Source organism: Nannobrachium achirus (genome assembly GCF_963921795.1).
Source record: "Nannobrachium achirus genome assembly, chromosome: 19".
In the NCBI taxonomy this organism is placed as follows: domain Eukaryota; kingdom Metazoa; phylum Chordata; class Actinopteri; order Myctophiformes; family Myctophidae; genus Nannobrachium; species Nannobrachium achirus.
The window spans coordinates 11,169,693-11,192,697 of record NC_137826.1 but is presented as its reverse complement, the minus strand read 5'-3'; the positions used below and the strand labels follow the sequence as shown (position 1 = coordinate 11,192,697).

The window sequence follows — 23,005 nt, the reverse complement described above, 5'->3', positions numbered from 1 at the left end:
CTTACATGTTTAGGTATAGGTTGAGCGTATTATTTATGTACTGTATGGCCATGTTCTTGGTTTTATGTATAAGCCTTTGTGTTTTTATCTTCGATTGTCTCTTTGATTACAAGATTCCTGCATGCTTTCTAGTTTCTGCTATAAAAAGTGAAATATCAGACTCCTGAACGCTTTCTACAGCAAAAAGTGACATTTGACTCTTCCATGTGTTCTACCATACCAAACTCAGTTTGAAGCTCATTCCTCTGGTGCGAGATGCGACTGACTCTCACCGTTATTGTGGCCCTCACAAAGCAGCTGCAGGAAGCGGAAGAGGTCGCACGTGAACTCATCGTCCGCCATGACTTTCTCACCTAAACGGAACGGAAAGGAAAACATCAAAGTACCTTGCCAAAATGACGGCACGGTCAAAATTAGAAGCATACGCTGTAAAGTCAGTGTTAAAGTGATATCTCACTTTCAAAAAGTTTTTTTGAAAGTGCTAGTGATATTTCACTTTGAAAAAAAACTTTGGTCATTTATCATCTAATCAGGTTTTTATGGACACCCTGGACAGTTTTTAAGTTGCTTGATTCAATATTTAGAAATTTGAAATATTATCAAGCCGTCCTCCTCCTGGGCCTCTCCCCTTACACACCCATTGTAAGTTTGTAACTACAAACTCTATTATTTTTTCTGGTGACTCATACTACCCTCCTAATACGTGTGTTTTTGTTCGATAACTTTTTTTGATGTATTTTTTATAATTCTTTTTTGTATTTCATTTTTTCAATTTTCCCAAATAATTATTAAAAATAATGAAAAAAGTTATCGATAAAACACGGCCTGATCACGTAGTAGGAGGGTAGTATGAGTCACCAGAAAAGAATAATTGGTGTTTTTAATGAATCTAAAATGGAGTTTGAAGTTACAATGGGTGTGTATGGGGAGCGGCCATGGAGGAGGACGGCCTGATAACATTTACATCAAATATCTAAATATTGAATCAAGCAATTTAAAAACTGTCCAGGGTGTTCATAAAAGCCCGATTAGAAAATAAAATTACCAAAAGAATTTTTGATTTTTGAAAGTGAAGTATCCCTTTAATTTAACACTGAGAGTGTACAAAATGTAAGCAAATGGTGATTTGGTTACATTTGTACAAATGGATACCATTAACACAGAATTTGACCGTGTAAGACGATGAACAGGCAAGTGCAAGTTTATGGCTCCAAATCAGAAAGAACTGGCTTGCAGCAAGGCATAAAACACAATGCGTTTTCACAACAGGCCAAGCAGACTCAAATCAGAGAGGACAAAACAAGACATTTAAGACACATTAAACACTGAAACAGGGCAGCTCATCTATGTGCGTAAACTTTAAACGTATACATTTGAAGCTGCAGGTTTATTTAATAATCATCAAGGCAGTGAACAACGGTAATGGTAAACAAACACCCATACTACACACTGCAGACATCATTACTGGTTTTGCACTGAATAAATAAGAATTGTCTGCTGTTGCTATTCCACTGTAAGATGGCATGGCACACAGTGTACAGTAAAACACATCATTTGATGTTCTGTTTTTAACAGTAAAAGAGGTGTTTGCATACATATGATATAATACGTTATACAGAGAGATGCTAAGTTTGCTGGTATGATGATGCTGGTATCCTAGTTTCTTTGAAGCAATCTTTTTCATTTTTTCTTTTTTTTTTGCAATCTACTTATCTACCCTCTCATCTGTTGACTAGTAGCTTCATACCATTTTCTCTGATTTCAAACTTGTTCAACAAATAAAAAGTTGATAATCAAATATAGAAACAGTACTGTAAGAAAAAACACACACACATTACATCGATATCAACATGTACAAATAACAAGGGACACAAATATGTGACAGGAGGTGACAAAACAACAGTTATAACAGACACACAGACAAGACATGCAGCACAGAGCTCTCTAGCCTACTCGTCTAAATGAGACGCAATGAAGAGGCAGACGGGTTGGGGCAATGTCCAAGGAAGCATTCATTGGAAGTTAAAGAATGAAATGAGTGTGCTACACCCACAGGAAATATGAAAATGGGTCCCTTTAGTCCTTCAGCTATTGAGATGAGATTATTATTATGGTGATGAGCTGAGGACTGGACACAAATCAAAACATGTATTGCCAACACTGATGTACAGTAGGCAGCCATGTTTAGTGATGATGAGAAATGGATTCACTATGAATGGGTTTGTCAGATGGTTGAATGCAGAAATAACCTTTCATAATAATAGTCAAAAGTTACAGGAGTAGGTATTAAAATAATTAAATGGTGACACCTATTTTTTTCCCCAGATTACAGCTGAAAACATACATGGGACTGCCATGAAGACATTTTGTATACCGTATTCCAATTTGTCTATAAAATAAACAATTTTTCAACACATGGACAGTGGCAACCAATCCCCTCTTGGCGGAATCTCGGCATAAGAAGAAAAGGAGATGAAATGACAGGGGGGACAGTGGAGAGAAAGAGGGAGGAAAAGAAGAGAAAAGTAAATAGACAGATGGACAGAAATGTAATTTACCCCGATCTAGGTTCATGTCTGATGGCCATGAAAGGAAGGACAAGGGAAGAGGAAGAAGAGGAGGAGGAGGAGGAGGCAGTGATCGTGGGGAGGGGAGAGAGGACGGTCAGTGTTGACAACAGTAGAGGACTAGGAAATGGGAAGGTTGAAGATTAACCACAATCCACGGTGAACTCGTCCCCATAGCCGGAATACTGAGTCATTATTTTACACTTCCGGAGTTCAAATAACGCTACGGATTTCACCGTGCAGGTATACTTGAAAGAAAGAAAATGCACTATGGGTCAAATGGCGATCTGGAAAAGACCAATTAGCAATTCAACTAACAACACACAAAGAATAAAACAAACATATACCGTAAAAATGCAATTCCCTGAAACGGCAATTCAAGGTGTTAAGAGGTAGACAGGGGACGTGGTCAAGAGTTAATTGGAAGAGGTGAGGAGAGTGCCACTTAAGTTGCTAGGGCTGGACAATCAACCGAAAATATATCAAACCGACATTTAGAACCAATAAAAAACGTAATCTTGCTCGTGGAGATATTCAAATAATAAAGATTGACCTTTTCTTTTTAAATAGTTTTCTTTTTTTACATATCAACAAATAACATTTTTGTTGTAAAATACAAAAATAGAGAACATAGGCGATCTAAAATCTCAAAATGTGTCTCATCGATATTTACGTCAGGGTTCCCCAATAGGAACGACAACACTAGTATATCGTCATTGTTGGTGGAAACCTTGTATGTCCAAAACCGTTCGTTTTGTATTTATCATCTAAAAAATGTACTAAACTAGTGAAAACAGCCAATCTACACGCCTCGCATCGCGATGTGTGTTGTATATCTGCTTGTATATCTGCTGTTTTCACTAGTTTTGTGCGACGATCTTGTATGATGAAGCAGGGCTTTGCTTTACCAAAAACCGTACACATTTGAAACTTGGAGATACGAGGTTTCTGCCCGACAGTGACGATATCTGAACGGTTGCTGGAGTAGCGGAAACGCCACCGTCGCCCCCTGCAATGTTGTGGCCCTCTGCTTGGTACCCTAGACATAATTCGGACCTTGGGGGAAATTATTTGGGGAACCCTGATTTACGTTTGTTTGTTTTATCGTTCATTGATCGTAATCGAGGCAAACATTCGAAACAGTCGTCATATCACCCAGCCCTAGCACTTTTCTCCTTCTATTATAGCCTGATTGATTACTGTGTGACCCCCACCCTCTGTCTGCCTGTAATTCATAAACCTTCAGGTTAGGACAATGACATGACTCATTCAATTCAAATCAACATCTATTAAAAGTCACAAATGAACAACACCTCGAGGGAGATGAACGGAATTAATTGCAGAGCCTTTCCACTCAGAATTCCCATTATTCTGTCAATGTGATTAATTCATTAGCTCAGTTATGTCAATGACAATTTACAAAAATCCGCCAATTTGCATAAACATCGCCGGATTAGCATTCAGCATTACATATAGATACTGTGTTGATAGATGTGTGCATGGCCTAAAGGGTAATCCAGACTTCTGCATTTCCCCTCCACAATGTCCTAATGCTTACATGTGCTTTCCTGCAAGTGATATTTATTTTGTTTTGAGATTTTATTTACTGTATTAAATGCTGGAGAGACAGGGAGACCCCAGTTACTGAACAAACACTCTGTAACAAGTCAAATGTCTCTGTTCACTGGAGCCTCTTGGACGATTAAATGTGTTTTTATTTACAAGGTGCCAAATATACAGATGACTAACATTTTGATAACAAGTGTATCTTCATCAGAGTCATGGCTCCATGGCATCAAACTTTAATCCCCTGTATACTTAGCACCTTGTAAATGAAAAGTTATTTAATCATCTGAGATGCAGAACTTTCTTTCAACTCCATAACAGTGATTACAATTGGTACAGTCCTGCAACGTCTAACAATAAAACTAATAAATATCACTTACAGCACCTTTATTGTTTATGCTCCATTGTATGGCACACAGACTTACTTGTGCCTTCCTCTGACACCATGCCCAGGCCTTCTGCCTTGTTCTGCCTCTCAAAGGCATTTAGATCCAGGACACTGCACGTCACAAAACATACAACAAGTCACACATGTTAGATATACATGTACTGTACTGTAAGATGGTTATCAAAGTGGGGGTCTCACAAGCTCACAATGCGTGCGATGTGACACGTAGTGAGCATGTACCCCAGGACACAAATCCACTGGTCCTATACAATTTGCCCTCCTGGCCCCCAAACTGAGGAATAAACTCCCTGTCGCACTTAGAACTACAGACTCACTCCCTAGCTTCCGCCGTGGACTGAGGACTCACCTCTTCAGACTCCACCTAAACCCATAGCACTACTGTAACGCTCCCCTTCCCTCAATGACCATACATGAAGCTAGATAGCATTTTTAGGTTTTATAAAGGTTTTTGAGCGGTGGTCACAACGCTCCTATACGTGGCCGTGTGTGTGGGTCTGTCTGTCTGTCTGTCTGTCTGTCTGTCTGTCTGTATGCGTGTCTGTCTGTATGTAGCCTGTATGTAGTACCTTTTGTGACCACACATGTTAAGGGAGGGGCGCTGTTGTTCAGGCCAGGCCAGACACCCACACACACACACACACACACACACACAATATATAAATATATTTGTTTTGCTGTTGCGCAGCCTCCACGACCACCGCTCAGTTCACACGGGTGTGATTTTTTTTTACTGATTAGGTGTGTGGTCTACATATGTTATAGTTTTTCTAGATTGATATTACTATTATATTGTTGTTGATGTACTGACATATTATCTTGCTTTGATTTATTCCTGCTAAAGCGTCTGCTAAATGCCTAAATTGTAAATTGCATGTAGATCAGCTATTATCTGAAGTATATATCGGCTTTTGGAGAATGGAAGCTGACCAGCATGTCTGCATCAAAGCCTGAACGCCGAGAAAGAATCCCACGTCTTTCTTATCCTTCAGGTATTCCAGCATTTTCTGCAAAGAACGACATCCATAATTAGTATCGGATCATATTAAATTCAACATTGCATGTGAAGAAACGCTTGCACGCAGTCTCTTACTGGCAAACTGATCATCATTAAACACGCTTAGGCTTAAACTCTCTGTACTCCATCGATGTTGTACACTAGAGTGTACTGTACATACCCGTTGCACCTCTGTGTTGCCACCATTCAGGATGGAAATACCTAACTTGAGGGTAGCAGACACCATGGGGCCAGTATCACCTATGTACAACATAAAGTGACAGACAGGTAAGACAGTTATGTAAGGCACTACAAGCCAACAACTTCCTTAGACACAAGATTTTAGTGTGCATAGTAAATGTGTTGATGCGGTTGTGTAATATTAAAGAAATACATGTTTGCAGTACTAATCACAGATGGCTGAGAGCTAGGGAGTGAGTGAGTGTAGGGCTGGGCGATATATGGACACTACATTTTTGAAAGTCTATCGTGATTGATACCAGGAAAAGACAACATTTAGCATATCACACCATCACAGCAAAATCCCAGATGATAGTCTCATATCATGACATCCATGTAATATCGACATTTTGCATAGCCCTAAGTGTGCCTACCTTTGCAGGCGCTGATCATTTGCAGGACCATCTCTGCAGCGCCACGGTTGTGAAGTCTGGATTGCTGGTACAGGAGTCTTTGCTTCTCCATTTCTTTTTCCTATGATAAGCATAGTCACTGTAAGTGTCCCTGCAGTTTTGGATGTTAATCTCCACATGAATGGATAGAAGAGAACCTCCTGCTATATCATCTTGGACTTGCTGCTTGCATAAAAAATGCTGCATTTCATTCAAGTTTCTACTAGTTCTTGTTTCAATCACTGAAGTCGTCAGAACACATGTACAGTGTAAGTTAAGGTTTCGTTCTGGTACCACCACTAATAATTTGGTAATATGCTGTAACTGGCATTATATCGTCTTTTACATTTTTATCATACATAATGACACTCCAGTTTTGCCAATGCTGTTGTAGGTATAGTGTTTGAGATTAATGAAGCAAATTAAATAGTCCACCAGTGTCAGGAATGAGAATTTCTGCGGGAAATGGACTAATCTGTTTGGTAATCTGATCCTACGGCCGGGACCCGATATGAAAAGTGTTGCCAGTTCTATCCATTCATGTACAGTAATTCCACAATCACACTTCGCTCACTCATGAATCTGACTGGGTACCTGTCAAATCAATTTACACTGTAAAATCCTGAGTTTAACTATTCAAGTGTACAAATGTAACCATATGCACCTATAAGGTTACATTTGTGCACTCTCTTAAATGAACACTCAGGACTGTACAGGGTACCAACATAATTTTACTTTGTAAGGAAATTGTTAATGACTTGTTTATTTATGAAGAATATTCTGGTAGAATGGTTTATGGTTAATTTATGGCTTAGTTCACTTTTTCCTCTCGGCTAGCCAAAGCTGTCTTTCTACAGTTACAGTAAGTATTTGTTTGTTGCGCTATTATGTTGCGCTATTATTAATTGGTGCTATCTACCTGTCACTCAAACACATTCTCTCATTCCAGTTTATTAGTCTTCAGAATCGTTAACTACTACTTCTTTACGTTTGCTGGTTGGGAGCAAACGTTCGACTACAGCAAATAGCCCTGAATGGCCTTGCATGTTGCGGTAGAAGACCTTGCAAAGGACCATACAGCTTACCAAAGTGTCTTCATTGATGCTACTTTGTCTTACACTGTGTCAAAGTCATTTCACCAGCGCTTGGACTAGAAGAAAAATATGCTTTGACGGATTCATGCGCCGGAGAGACAGACAAATATTTCTCCAGTACTATCAAATCAACGTTCCTTTGAATTTGTACTTAAAAGTATAGTATTCAACCAACTTATTGTAGGAGGAAGACAATTGACCCACTGTCAAAATAAAGGTTTGTAGTTACGGAACTATTGTAGCTTGTTAATACATTGCAAAATCATTTGTGTTGATAAAAAGTAACTATGACTGTAACAATGGACTTGAGTAAAATGAACACCAAGGATTTTGCAACAGGGAATTCCACTGTCCAACCTCAATACAGACCCAACCATCACATTACAATGTACAACCCTCCTAAGCACCAACACCCAACCACCCCACCAACCCCAGCCACCCTCCCACCCAACCACCCACCCTCCCACGTATGCCTGGCCAAGTACTACCCGCTATGTGTGAATGCGGTTGGACCTCATATTTGGAATTCAATACAGATGGCCCCTGCTCTGGCTCTGACTTATGACTCTGTTTACTATGTGCTTTTTGCAAATTGTCATTTTCTAAAGCATCCCTCTATGTGAATGAAGACTACAATTAAAACTTTCAGTGTGGTGTATACCTGCGCTGGCTTTCACTGTAGTCTGTCAGTAACCTAGGTGAGTTAGGAAAGGAAGACATTCATTAGTAGCATTCGGTTAACAAAAATGAATAGGTTATGAAACGGTGAGGGGAGGATGTAAACAGAGGGAGAGACAGACAGACAGAGACAGAACAGACAAGACAGACTGAAAAGGGAGGATTGTCATGATTATTCAGTAGACGTGGCGTCAGCGTTACATTTCATTTTAAGAAACAGCGAGGGTTCATTTTGTTTACGATTATGGTTTGAATGGAGTTTGATGATGGCACCCGTAATGGCATTTTCTGACTCTGCAGTGTTCTGTCCCGTCTCAATATAATAACGTTTAGGTGAATTATTGTTTGAAAATGTTCCTTTGAAGACGCACATTCAGAGTGCCAAAACCATTCCTATTCACATAATTATGCTGGGAAGGCTACGGAAAGGACACATCTATATATATCCACGGGTTTCCAACGCCCCATAGTGCATTGCGCAGACGTTGTACCGAGCTTCCGGCGCCGCAGTCGAGTGTGATTTACAAGCTCACAACGGGTTGCATCTGCGGCGCGACGTGAGCTTGTATGTCTGCTGTTAAACCGGAAGTGTGGTCCAAATAATCTCCAGTAAACTCCCGCGGAAACAGGTGGATATATAAAAAATAAATAACTGTCAACATTGCTTGATTAAACTAACTTGCCTCACAATGAAATAAATAATAAAACGCCACACTGTAACATTGTAGCCTCTCTGTCTAATACTGTATTTATCTATTGATAGCAAGTTACCATGTGTGCAGCCAGTTTGTGAACGAAGCTACACAAATCACGTCTCATTTGGACAAATGTCTTAACAAAAACAACATACAGGTAGGTGCTTCATAAGAACAATGTTTTTGTGACATGCCTAGACTCTCAACTATGAAACAGGTTTAACGTTCTTCATTACTTTCACTTTTACTTCACCCGGCATTTGAGGCTTTCATGAAACTTCAGTCTTAATTTATGTCTGGTTCTATTTTTTGACATTATATGCTCATAGTGGCATGAGCTGCGATTAGTCTACTTTTGTACTGTACATAATGTACATACAAACAACAAACCCTAGACGACTTGATTGGTATGGCTATACTATTAAAAATTTAGTTTTGTCATGACTTTGGTATTTCAGTGTTTGAATTTAACAGTATTTCTTGACAACATCTGATCAATGTGTTTGGTAGAAACAAAACAGGAAAATGATGTCATGTCTTCAAGACCAAGAATCTTAGAATATATGTGCTTCAAAGTGAGTGGATGAGGTTAATGATGTGCTTCATAATATCTAATATATAAGACCTGTTTCTAAATCCTCCCCTGACCAAACAGTAGGGGATGGCAGTGACAGGGACTACACAGATGGGGGGGGATTTGGCAACGACTAAAAAACTGTGCCAAGGGTACAGGACAGACTGTTATTACAGCTACATTATTTCTTTAGAATCATTTCCAAAACCTGATCCTAAATAGCCAAAGTTGACAGTGTCATTTTTATTCATTAATATTAATGAAGGCCCAATCCAGATTTGGAGTATGTTGCACATACAGTACACTACTGATCTATGGTGACAAAAGTCAACAACTGAGCTATTGATACTAAATATTATCATCTGAAAGAATTAAGAGAAAAATCTTATATTGATCCATCTGATAAAAAACAGTATTTATATTATGATAAAGAAAAATAAATTTGGATTGGGCCTTTAGTTAAGGTACAGTAAGTGAAGCTGACACTTTAGACTTTAGAGGTTAATGTAATGAAGGACAGGTCATCATGTTAGATGAGTGGCAATAAAAGGGAATATTGTAACATTATTGCCCATTATCATTTCCAAAATGACCGCTGTGTGATTACGGTCAATGGTATCATTTAAACACCCTATCACGACACAGAAATGAAGTGACAGTCTTATACAGCATAATCTCTAAATCATAATATTACAATCTTTCCTTTTATCTTTAAGCCTGAGTTATACTTTGTATAATTGTGTGCATATTTTGCGTGTGTTTTTGGTTTGTGACACAAATATAAATCAGGCTTTAACTCCTCCATCACGGTGGCGTTCCCTTCCTCACTGCGTTGGCGACATACCACAGCAGGCCTCTGTTCCAACACATCACACGCACGAGGCACAGCATGCAGGCACAGAAGACAGAGGACACGCAGAAGACGAACAGGACGCAGACATGAGCAACGAGGGGAAAGAGATGCGAGATCATTATGGAGAGAGAGATATGGATGGCGGATAATGAGGTCACTCGATGCGCAGAGAGCTACCACTCCAGTGTGTGTTCCCGATTCCCTGCCCCTCCACGCCCATTACCAGTTCTGACTGTCGCACCTCAAAGGACATCTCATCCTCAGCATTTTCCAACTCATCCTCCTCCCCTTCATCCTCCTCACCCATATGGCAACTCTAAAACACACACACACACACACACACACACACACGCACGCACGCACGCACGCACGCACGCACGCATGCACGCACGCACGCACGCACGCACGCACGCACACACACACACACACACACACACAAAACATGAACATTGTTATCAGTGGTGGAACAAGTACTCATATTTACTTAAGTAAAAGTATCAATACTGCAATGTCCAGAATTCAAAATGTACTTGAGTAAAAGTACAAAAGTATTGGCATCAACATGTAGGCTACTTAAAGCATCAAAAAATAAAAGTACATGTTTGAAAATAGCAGATCTACAAGCTCGGCTATTTTCAAATATCGTAGGTGTATAAAATAGGGCTAACGTGGTTTGTGTATGTTTTATAATAGTATCATTTATATCTGCAAAGTAACTAGTAACTAAAGTTTTCAAATAAATGCAGTGGAGTAAAAGTACAATATTTGGATCCGAGATGTAGTGGAGTAGAAGTAAAAGTATTGGAAATTGGAAATACTCAAGTAAGGTACAAATACCTCTAAACCTTACTTAAGTACAGTAATTAAGTACGGTAAATGTACTTAGTTACTTTACACCACTGATTGTTATCCTCGGCTAATTGGGATTTTTGCGTTTACATTTATTGCGTGCAGTGGTTGAAAAAGTGTCACTGTAAACTATCAATAAAGGCAAAAAAAAATGCCCCTAAAAAACGTACAGAAAAAAAGAAGAGTGTTGAGTTTGCTACAGAGGTTGCTTTTCTTAAAAACATGAACACTAGCATCCCTTTTCTGTGGATGTCATAATAGGTGAACATTTGTCGAAAACAGCAGATTTATACAACAAAGAAATTTGTAGCGGGGGAAAAAAGGAGTGGGCAAAGTATAGAGACACCGGTCAATGAAATATATAGGATTTAAGTGGTTAACAGAAACCCAAGGCAAGTGTATATCAGTGGAAGTAACCCATTCGGAAGGTAACTTCCAGGTGGGCCGACAGACCCTGTAGAATTCTATAGTATAAATCATTTCATATTTTCTTGCATGGGTAAAGATATGGAGATGCATCTTAAAATTTAACTGATGTGATGAAGACTCACCTTTGCCATAATATCTGAGTATGCCATATAAAGGTGATCCGTATCAAGTTTACTGTAACAAGGGGGGAAACAAAAAAATCAACAAAGGGATATTTAGCAGTGCACATGGGTATTTAACTCTGTTAAAACTATATGTTAAAACTCTTTCTAAAACAACAGAATTATGCCTTAAAGGGACACTATCACACCTTTTATGTGCATTACAGCAATAGTTCATGATCAGGATATTCTACAGAAAAACACTATAGATTCATTTTCTGGATAGAGGGTTTTATTATCAAGTATAATGTCCTAACAATCCAAGGTAGTCTTTCCACAAGCTACAGATATGTGCACCCTCTCAGGGTGGTTTTAAAATGAAGCTATATGTTTTAGAAATGTAGAATAAATGATTCTAGGCTCTTTATATGAGGAAATCCTGGAGAGAAAAAGAAAACACCAAGAAATTCACAAAGGAAAATGCATTTCCTACAATTCCCATGATGCATTTTGAAGGCAAGCATCAGCCTGATAATTGCGACCGTAGGTCGCACTTACTACAGAAAGCTCCACCAGGTGTCCGTGCGTCAGTCCGTCACACGTCACACGTCACACTTTTGCCCTGCTCATATCTCCGCAACCGTTGCCCCGATCCATGCCAGATTTTGCACACACACTCCTTACCTGCCAAACTAAAACCTCCAAGGACCCCCGGAGCTCCAGGGACCCCCAGGTCCCTGGGGGACCCCCAGATGTAAAAAATTTCCAAATGTGCAAAAATGACCAAATGACCACCCCAACGGGGCTGCTCACGGGGAATTCCCGGGGACCACCGACTCCTTGTGCTCCAGAACGGATGCAAAAGTGGTGGCGCCCCCAGTGGAGGACCCCCTGCCACTGCAGCGCACATAAAATGCCGTAACTTGGGCAAGGAGCGACCGGGAGAGCCGGGGCCGGTACCTATTCGTCCGCCTCGGCGGCGCGGAGACCCCACCCCTCATTTCTCACATGGCCCTCTTCTAGCGCCACCTTCAGGCCGATTTTTGAAAGCACATTTTTGGACACTGCTCCTCCAATTTTTGCCCTAAAATCACGCAAATCGCTACACAGTATGTCTACACTCATGTCATCAACATGGATCCGTCCACATTTTTTGGGGACACTGCTCCCTACTCTTTGTGTATACATGTGACCTACGGTCGCTTATCTCCCGATTAGGGAGTCTTACTGGTGATAAAAATGCTGATGAGTGTCCCTTTAACAAACAGTCATCCCAGCAGAGTTATCGTTTTAAAATAATCATTAGTTTTAGTTTTTGTAAACATTTTCTGTTAGTTTTAGTGAAGTAGCTTTAGTTTTCATAATTGACTTTAGTTTTAGTTTAGTTTAGTAGACTTTAGTTTGTCAGGTATTATAAGGAAAGCCTGGAAGAAAGAATTCATTAAATCAGATATGATCGTTGAAAAAGGTGATGATTTTACATGTAATTCTATTTAAATTAGTTTTGCATTGTTCATTTTCTATTTACAAAACAATGAAACCATTTGGCCCTTTAGTTTGTTTAGTTTGTTTTGCTATAATGCCCTGCCTCACAGTTACACTACTACATTGTGAGAGTCTGAACTAGTTGAACCTCTTTTCCGTCAAAGCGGTACGGCTGAAATGCAGGATGAGTTGGTGAAGGGGATCTGGTTTGGTTTCCGTCTTTTCCTCTTCCTCTCCTTCCTCTTGCTCCATGGCTTTCTGAGATACAAGGACAAAGAGAACAACAGCACGTACACTGTAACATCCGGAGAGTTTATCTAACTCTGAGAGGGTAAATACAGCATGTAATGTATGAATGAATGAACCATTGTAAGCGCTTTGAGTTCGCAACTTGCTTAGAAAAGCGCTATAAAAATGCAATTCATTATTATTATTATGTAACCAAATGGACCCGCACATTTTTACTCTCTCACAGTTATAGGTTGATAAATGAACACTGAGGATTTTACTTTGAGGGTTAACCTGTGCAGGGCAGTGAATGAGACACATCTCCATCCACAGACAGTACTGTCCACAGTTACACTTGAGCAGGGCACTTTGGAGCAGGGCAAGATTTGATGGGTCAAGTGGAGTTGGTCAGGAACCAACAGAAATACTTTATATTTACTGGGAAGATCCCAGATTTGAATTTGGTTAAAGTAACAGTCATGTCCTTACAGGTGTATCAGCCCGAAATATACCCTCGGTCAAACTTTAACACTCAAGCTACTATTTGAAAAGCTGAGACTGTCTTCTACTCCAGGCGCTAGAAACAAAATGTGCCATCTTAAAGACTTCATAATCAAACAACCACTGAGGGTTAAAGTGCCTAGCCGGGGTTTAAAGTGAGCTAGCCTGGTTTAAACCCTAGTCCAGTTTATACCCCAGGCCCAGGGTAGTCTAGAATATACGCTAATATAAGCTTAAGGAAAACGGCACAAACTCACAGATAAGTCATCTATCATCCTGTCTTCAAAGGAGTATCCCTCTGTGTGGATCCAGTTACGTTTGTATCCCTCCAGGAACATGTTGGAAGCTCTGTGCCTGTGATGGAAGCAAACACACATAGCACACAAAAGGTATGAGCATAATGTACTGTATATACCGTAGAATTATCTTTGAGTCTTTCATGCATTTTAAATGTATAATGCGTTGGCATTCAGTGCTTCTGTAAGATGGAATCACTACAGCCAGTTGTTTATTAGCTACTAGCCCTTACCCGTTCAAAGATATGAGCTCCGAAGTGATGTGCAGTGTGTGTGGGTTATGGGGTGTGAACTGTGCACACAGTATATGAGGGAAGTAACTTTAACTGGTGCTTGCATGATAATATGTAGGAGCATCAATGTAAGAAATACCCGTTTCGTTTAATGGCTACAGAGATACTGTGTACCGATCTGCATGATTTCTGGACAACATCATTCTGTGACAGGGCCAGACAACCACCACCCCCCCGCCCGCCCACCCACCTGCACACACACACACACACACACACACACACACACACACACACACACACACACACACACACACACACACACACACACACACACACACACACACACACACACACACACACACACACACACACACACACACACACACACAGCTGGTTAAACATGTTGCCTCATGCTAGATGCAGAATAGATATAGATACACCATAAAAATGCTAATATACAGCATATGATTTGTGAAAGTGACAAACGGGCTTCACAGTTATGTCAGGTGTGTTCATATGCTAATGGTGATGCGATTTCAGATCAATTGCTCCAGCCACTGAGGAGAAACGCTGTTTCAGACAGACACTCAGACATTCCGAAAATTATATGTTTGATTGAGTGCATTGACCTGTTGAGCCACTGTGTTCATACAGCAGTCTAAATGCAGTATAATCCAGCACACATATTATATGCGGCAAAGTAATGTGAAACCAGTTTAAACTCACCCTGCACGTGTTCTCTGACAAGTAATACAATTAAGTTCTAATGCAGACTCAGAGCATATAGCATTAGGATATACTGTATATATTCCATGCCCTAGCGTCTACACTAGATCAGTAAACTGTTTGTTAAAATAATGCCAAAAATAATGTCAATTGATTTAAGGCTATTTATTACATATACACTGCAGTTAAAATGCTGCACTTAATTGTTGAAAATATCTGTGATGTGTATTTGGACCATTTTGAAATCTTTTCAATCTAAGGGGCTGTGTCCATGGAGGCATTTGTTCTTGAGGGCATTTGTTACTGAAGACAGTATTTAATATTTTCAACTGGGCATTTGGACAACAGCAACAAGCTTGTTTTCAGACTGGGGAAGAAAACGCTTTGATGGACATAATTGCCTACGAGTTCTTGGGTTTCATTGAATGTTGCTGGTAGTTGGTTCACCTTACCTTGGTATGTTGTAGAGAGGTGTCATCCTGAAGCAGGCCACCACGGCCCTGCGTCTCTGCTTGGACAGCAGCTTGTGCCACACCATGGACTTGGACTTAAAGGGGCGCTCCGTCTAGACCAGCACAGTTTTATAGTATTATGTTTTAGTTATTGAGAAAAGAGGCACTGGTAGCAAAATAATAATTGAAAAATCCATTACCGAGTAAATCTGCCCTTTCATTCACTTTTATCCCTGCTTCTGTTCATACTGAACATGTCTGACATAATATCACAATTAACCAAAGTTTTAAAAACGTTGTAATATCTATATAGTTTCAAAAATAGTGAAAATAGCACTTATAATAGCTCACAAGTTGTGAGCTTGTACATCAGATATTTTTGCTGTTTATCGTAGGACAAGGTATACAGTACTGTAAGTGGGTAAAAAAATTTCCATCCCTTGGTTTGTCCACAGATGGAACCCTGTTGGGTGTTGCAGTGTTGGGTGACTATGTTGGCTACTCACCACTTCAATATGATAAAGTACAGCAGACACCTCCTGTACTCTCTTCACAACCTTCTGCGGGGCGTCAGCATCCTCAGCCTTCCCTGCCATCTCCTTGTACAGAGCCATTTGCCAGCGCATAGATGGGTTGTCAACCTAGGCACAGCAATCAGTCAAATTCCAGGGTCTGTACAAACTATACTGTGAGCAGACAAGCTCAAAAGCAGAAGTAATGAATTAAATGTATTTCCTGGTTCTTACTTGAATTTGCAATTTGTTTGCACATAAACCAAATAAAAATAAAACAAATAATTCACAATTTAACACTTAATCTTTAAAGAAATGGATGAAAAACATGCCCCCATCGCTGAGACACACACACAGCTCCTGAGTCCTGTTTCACTAGAAAATGTGTAATCTTTAAACATAATGCATCTGTAATTATTGAAGAGTCTGTTTTATTTTGGCTGTTGTACTTAGACATCTGCAGAACCACCCCATTACCTTGCCCTGAAGATGAAGGTTGGCCTGCAAGAACTCACGCACTTCTTCATCAGTGTCTCTCTGTGAGCAAAACAACCTTTCGGTGAGCGTTATCATCACAACTAAAACTCTTAAGACTTGCGTACCTGAAGGTGTGGGCTACTATATGATACATTTTTAAGCTTTGAATTCACTGACAATTGCTTGTTCACAGCATCCAAATGATACAGTACACATGCAGCCACTGAAGATCAGCATCATACCGATCGGCATTTATGTCATCAGTGCGACGCTTGCATGCCATTCTCTCGAGAAACAACTGCTTGGTGTGGCTAATTCAAAGTCAGAAAAAGGCTACCAAAGAGTATCGGATCTTGGCGAGGTTGATCAGCTCCTGGTCGGCAGGCGAGCACATGTTGAGGCCGATGGGAAGCATCTTTTTCAAGGCGGCCACAATTAGCGACGTCTGCACAGAGTAGCGATCCCCCCGTTTCTTCTTCTTGGTACGTTCGGCGTCCGAGCCCCCGCCCTGAGAGAGAGAGAGAGCATAAAGGACCAAGAGGCACTCACGCTTTCTTACGAAGCGCCGGGGCACAAACCAACCGTGTGCGAGGTGAACATACCAAGAGCAAACACTGCGTTGCATTGAACGTGCGACAGTCTCGGTTCAATGCCAGGCAAGGTCATTTCCACAGACAAAAGCCCTCGTCAATAAAACCAACCAACGCTACTACTGTACTATAATGCTCGGCATTGCTATGACACTTCCATGGCACACTTCCAAAGTGCAAGTCATTCTATAGAATTCCACATCACACAAAATAATGCTGGATGAAGGAGGTCGACAAAATACCTCTCCATTCTGCAGGGGGGAAAATGGAAAACAACAAACATTAACTTGGGCTAAATAAACTGTTGACATATTCATCTCTCAGATAAGGATTCTTTGCTATTCGTGACAATAAATTATACTCAGCGATGTTCTGCCCCAAACACATGACTGGCTGTGTCCAATTAAACATCGTCCTACCTTTTGGTAAAGGAAGGATAAACACTCACACACGCGCACACAGTCATAAACTCTTCATAGCACAGGCAGACTTGTATGAAGAAATATCCAGCTGCAACTCACTATGAGACACGCATGAACAAAATGCTAAACGAGTGACATCACATCTGCTCCTGTTGGAATGTACAGTAGGGTCCTCTCTCACCACGGCCTTCTATCACATACCTCCCCTTAGATCGTCTTCATCTCAGCTTTCCGGAGGGGAGCATTCTGCTGCCCCACAACACCAACCAGCAGTAACATCATGCGGAGTAGGGTTGCACCTTTTAGGGATGCACAATTAATCGTTCGTCGTATTGGTATCGGCCCATATCTGCCTTAAAGAAACGCACTATTTGTCAAATAATCCTGATATTTTCACCTGATATTTTATTTTAGAATATTTATGTTTGAATGTGAGGCTGAAAAAGCTAGAACAAATAAAACCAAACAAGTAAAACATTATTTTTTTGTAACTAATATTGGCATCAGTAGGCCTAATAAACCAGGTAATAAGAATGCACAGTTGTTTTTAAGTCTACACCTGCAACCATAATCAGAATTACTGTACAACAGTAACCGGAAACATGTAATATTGGTATCAATTGATTTGGCTTGTAATTAATCAGTCATCGGATATCGGATATCGCTAAAAAAAATCAATATTGTGCATCCCTAATTATTTTCTTAGCGACAATTCTATCAATGGCTGAATCTAAATGTGGCTAAATGTTATAGTCCATTTATTCTGTATTTATTTATGTATTTATGTTGTATTTTAATGTATTTTAAAAACAAAAAAACAAAATTTTGTATAATTAATAAATGAAATTGATTAATTCCCATTTCAAATCCGTTCCAAATATTAATCTTTTGTCCAGAGACCATTTTTGGCTTGATAAGTATAATGATATCTTTCAAGCAAGTAAACATTTTCTTGCCATACTGATGGTAAGGAATATAATCACTGTATATCGCGATTTGTAGCTCAAAGTCAGTGGGCTAAATATGCCAGACCACTGGTACTGTCCTTACGGTGTAACTTTAAAACTTTTAGATTGGCTATTTTTGGTGAAGAGATTTGGTGCAGATGGAAATATGGAGGGCGACAATAGTCACATACCCCTATATCGTTTGACACACACACAACTGGAGGTTACTGCTGGTTGGCTATGTAGGGAAGAGTGGACTGACAACATCCCTCTGAGCTCTGGCTAGTAAGGAGTGGGTACAGCAGAAATGGTGAGGGCGAAACTGGGAAATGTATGGCTTTGGTCAAGGGGAGGTTGGAAGGGATCATTCTTTTAGCTGCAGAAGAGGAAATCAGTGCAATTGCATTTATAAAAAAAGTGGGGGGAGAAAAAAAAACATGCAGGTACAATCCATTCAAGTAAGCATCCATGCACTCAACATTCCACATAAAAAGCAAATCAGAAAAGAAAAAAAAACACCCTCTATGAATGTGCACATACTGGCAGGTGTGAGTTGAATGATCAAAGCTACAGAAACAGCACCTCGTGAGAAGTTTAAACATGTCATGCACGCAGCATTGGGGGAGTGACAGAGCTACATTGCAACGTTACATGTTTAGATTCACACATGATGGGAAGCGGTTACTGTAACTAAAGAATGAGCAGATCATCACACGGCTAAACCCCAGAGTGTGTGTTTGGGATACGTCCCTGTGCTCGCCTCCCTCACTCCTGCCCTGCTCCTGTGAGGGTGCATTACTGTTCTATTATCTGTACGATTATACTGCGCTTTATAGCAGTGGTTCTCAAACGTTTTACTAAGTATAGAGAGTCTAAGTCAGTGGTTCTCAAACTGAGGTGCTTCCAGCGACAAGTCCTGGTGTGGTTTGGCATTTTCTGACAACCGCATTGCAATATAGCTATATAAAAAGGTTTGAATTATCCTTTAATTTACTATATCAGTAATATTTCTGCAAACTCATTTCGCAATACATTGCTGAATTCTACACCCTAAAAACTATGTTTTGAATCACTTTTCAACCAGACATTCCTATTTTGACATTAAAAGGCAAAAATGAAATGAAATAATAGCCTAGTATTTTTCACTACAAGCTCACAAGGTGTCACGACGAGTTGTGAGCTTGTGGATCGTCTAGTTTCGCTATGACTAGAGGTGTGCCTTGAGAATTTTGGCTTGTCCGTTGGTGTGCCTTGGTCACACAAAGTTTGAATACTACTGCCATACATTTTAACTTACTAGTTTTCTGTTTATTTGTTTTTTTCTGTTTTATATCTGTATGTCTTAATTGTTGTGTGTGCAATCTCGACAGCATTGCAAATGAGGGTAAAACTCAATGCTCTTTTCGAGAATAATACAAGATTTTTTCTTTTTTTTTTCAATCAATCAATACACAATGCACTTGCAGACAGTTGACATTCTGAGGGTGTGTGCATAGTTCTCTGTATGGGTCATGATTAAGCTTTAAGATTTGGGCCAGAGTGGAGATAACAAGATGATGACTGCACAGTAATGGCCACCTCACAATAAAGCAGCTCTACAAATAGAGAACATCAAATCCTTTGGCAGATTTACAGTAGGCCTATATGATGTGGGGGAGGGGGGTTGTCGGTTGATCATTTAAACCTTAAGCTTTGCATCTTGTTTTCTTTTCATTCTTTCTTTTTTGTAAACATGGCTAGTGTTGTGTGCATGTGCTGTGAATATGAGATATAACTCCAAGCAAGTGTCAGCGTCTCCAATTCAGTGCCAGTTCTCGCAGCTTTGAGGAAAAAAGGGAAGCTTTTTCTCCCTACTCCTGTAATTAATTTTCAAGTAATATTGCTGAATACATGTCAAGGTAATGTCTGCATCGAAACCCGCTGACAGTTAAGTTTCAGCACCAGGTCATGTGTTAGCGCGGTGCAGGTGAGAAGGCAGGGGGGGGGGGCGCTGTAATGGAAACTGAACCACGGCATGGTTCCAGGGGAGGGGAGCCTACTGTATGAAGACATGAGCACAGAGAGGAAGGCTAAAGTTATCCCCTAGTAGAGGCAAAAATGAAAACAAAAAAAGCTGCAATACAGTCAAAGAAACAAGAAGCTACATCAATCCATCAACCTTCCACAAGAACAACCCAAAAACGAAACCAACATGGCAAAAGACAAAGACGACTCCAATCCAACTATTGATCAAACTATAAAGAGCAAACTCCAGTGGCAGGATGATGGCACTGCGCTCTCGCCACAGACCTGAGGCCCAGTGGGAGACCTCAGTGCCATGAGCCCGACCCTCTACAGCAGAGTACTTTCATCAAGCGCCCATCCAGACTCCCCCCCTCACACACTGGCAGGACGTACGAGGGGAGCCACCCACAGGCTAGGGGGGGGGGGGCTGCCCTGTCGTCCGGTGTTGATCTTGTACAGGAAAAGGTGTCTATCCCTTTTCTGAGTTACAACTGTAGCCATTGCAGAAGTCTTGGGGTTGTTTTTTTTCCCCTTTTTTTCCCCAAATGTATAGTTACAGAGCTCTTAAAGGACAATTTTGTTTTTTTTTTACAACAAGGGTCCATATTTTAGATTGTAATTAGAGAAGAAAAGAAGAAAAAAAACTAACCTAGCCCAACCCTACCCTCCCCTGCCCCTTCTTTGTATATACTGTTTTGTTTAGACTTAGTGTTTTCTTTTTGGTTTTTCTTTACATATCTACTGCATAGTACTGTGTTCTATTTGTCTGTCATTCAATGTTATATGAGATACTTCAATGGTTTCCAGTGGAAATAAGCTTAGTCTTTTCATGGATCTCCTTTTAGTAGACCTTGTACCAGTGAACTGTACCGTCATGAAACTGTACCTTTTCCTATGCAAACTTCTAATAAAGTCTTCAATCAATCAATCAAGTGTTAAAACATGTTCACTTACTTCTTTCTATCATTTTAGCAATTTTAATGACATTGATTTCAGTGGTTGGGGGCATGCGTGCAAGTGGCTAAATATGTCTTTTTACATAAAAGAAGCCCATTCTCAAGATGCACCACAATCTTTCGTGGGCAGATGTGACTTATGGGGGCTAGCAATAAAGAAATTGACGGCTTATTGTGTCTAAAAAGCACATTTAGGCAATCGCATGCATGCCCCGTGCACTGAAATCAAATTAATTAAAATCGCTAAAACAATAGAAAGAAGTAAATGAAAACATTTTAACACCCATCTTTTCTTTTCTCTAATTACAATCTAAAATATACCTTGTTGTAAAAAAACAAAGTTGTCCTTTAACGCACCAGGAGTTGTTTGGAAATCACATTTTTGTATCATTAAAAATATAATGTGATTTTTAATGCAGGATAGATGCGCTATTAGATGTATGTATTCTACATTGGCTACAGCTGTATCAATCCAGTTATATGTATCCTTTTGTAGAATGTTACTTGCAAAATCATGTGTATATTGATATGATTACATGTGCATTTGCTTGCTTGCATGTACGCAAGCATGGCCCTATGAATGTGTAATGAATCACTGGTGCCAATGTAACTGGATCCAAACTACATGTCGGTGGCTCCCGTGAAGTAAAATTCAGGCCAGGATTTTCATCTCCTATTCCTGGAAGTAAGTGTATATTTATAGCTATGACAAACTCTGCACCGAGTTCTTTTTCCACTGGTGATGGATTGCAAGGTATTAGCTGATAAGCAGATACAGCTGCTTGCACAAAGAAAGTATTTGTCACCAGTGCTGGATTTGGTTTGCCGCGTCATGCTTTTCTGAGCGGAACGCGCTGATGCACTCGTGCGTGTGTCTTTTGTGCATGTGTGCATGTGTGTGTGTGTGGATCTGATGTGCCAGTGTGCTGGAGGGGTTGATGAAAAGCTCCCCCCAGGGTGAGGTGCCATGCGGACAGCACAGCGGGCGTGCAGGGAACAAAGTCTAACCTCTGAGTCCCCGCCCTGGAAAACCCAGCATCAATGCAACAGAGGAGAGACAAGGGGACACAAAGTCAAAATAAAGAATCAAGTTAAAACAGCTGCTGTTGCGCTAACAAAAAACCAATAACGAAATGTTATATAATGGACACATTTACATTACTTTATAATCCCATTCCGGAGCGTTAACTGGTGTGTTGCTGTAGCATTGTATAGAACAGGGGTTTTCAAAGTGGGTGACGGCTGACGGGGCACCCTGGGGTGCCGCGACAGCAGTCCAGGGGTGCCGCGAGACAATTTGATAAGATTTGCAATTTATTTGGACATTTAAAAATATATTTAGTATCATTTTCAGTCAGTTTGAACCAAAATGGCTTATTATCTCGCTTTCCTCACAACATAATCGCTAAAATATTCTATAAATATAAAGGTGCTGGGAGTGGAAATTAGGAATATAATAATGTAGGGGTGCCTCAGATGAAAAGAATATTTATAGGGGTGCCCCGAGGCCAAAAAAGTTTGGGAACCCCTGGTATAGAAGAAAAGTACACACATTATTACTGTGTTGGTACAGTATGTGTTGACATAGTCAGTGTGTGAATCTAATGCACTGTGCATAGTGTTTCTCTAAGTAGTTTCCATAGTGCGATTTCCATCTAGTTTGTACTTGGTTACTGTACACAATATCAGTATCAAGACATACCTACAACACTTTTGTCATGTGTCGATACACCGG

The 23,005-nt window shown here is 40.2% G+C and overlaps 1 protein-coding gene across 1 annotated transcript in view; it reads right to left on the bottom strand.

Annotated features, from left to right (window-relative positions):
- LOC308304522 (ryanodine receptor 1-like) overlaps positions 1-23,005 on the bottom strand; it is a gene marked incomplete at its 5' end in the record, with an annotated part of 142,344 nt that overhangs the window by 34,146 nt on the left and 85,193 nt on the right. The window contains 15 exons of the mRNA XM_080749131.1: positions 273-353; positions 2,559-2,576; positions 4,559-4,632; positions 5,470-5,546; positions 5,718-5,797; positions 6,151-6,250; positions 10,286-10,378; positions 11,463-11,514; positions 13,075-13,184; positions 13,913-14,009; positions 15,363-15,475; positions 15,869-16,003; positions 16,352-16,411; positions 16,689-16,859; positions 22,279-22,293. Of these exons, the coding sequence (XP_080605257.1) occupies positions 273-353; positions 2,559-2,576; positions 4,559-4,632; positions 5,470-5,546; positions 5,718-5,797; positions 6,151-6,250; positions 10,286-10,378; positions 11,463-11,514; positions 13,075-13,184; positions 13,913-14,009; positions 15,363-15,475; positions 15,869-16,003; positions 16,352-16,411; positions 16,689-16,859; positions 22,279-22,293 (1,276 nt within the window). The remainder of the gene's footprint in view (positions 1-272; positions 354-2,558; positions 2,577-4,558; positions 4,633-5,469; positions 5,547-5,717; positions 5,798-6,150; positions 6,251-10,285; positions 10,379-11,462; positions 11,515-13,074; positions 13,185-13,912; positions 14,010-15,362; positions 15,476-15,868; positions 16,004-16,351; positions 16,412-16,688; positions 16,860-22,278; positions 22,294-23,005) is intronic.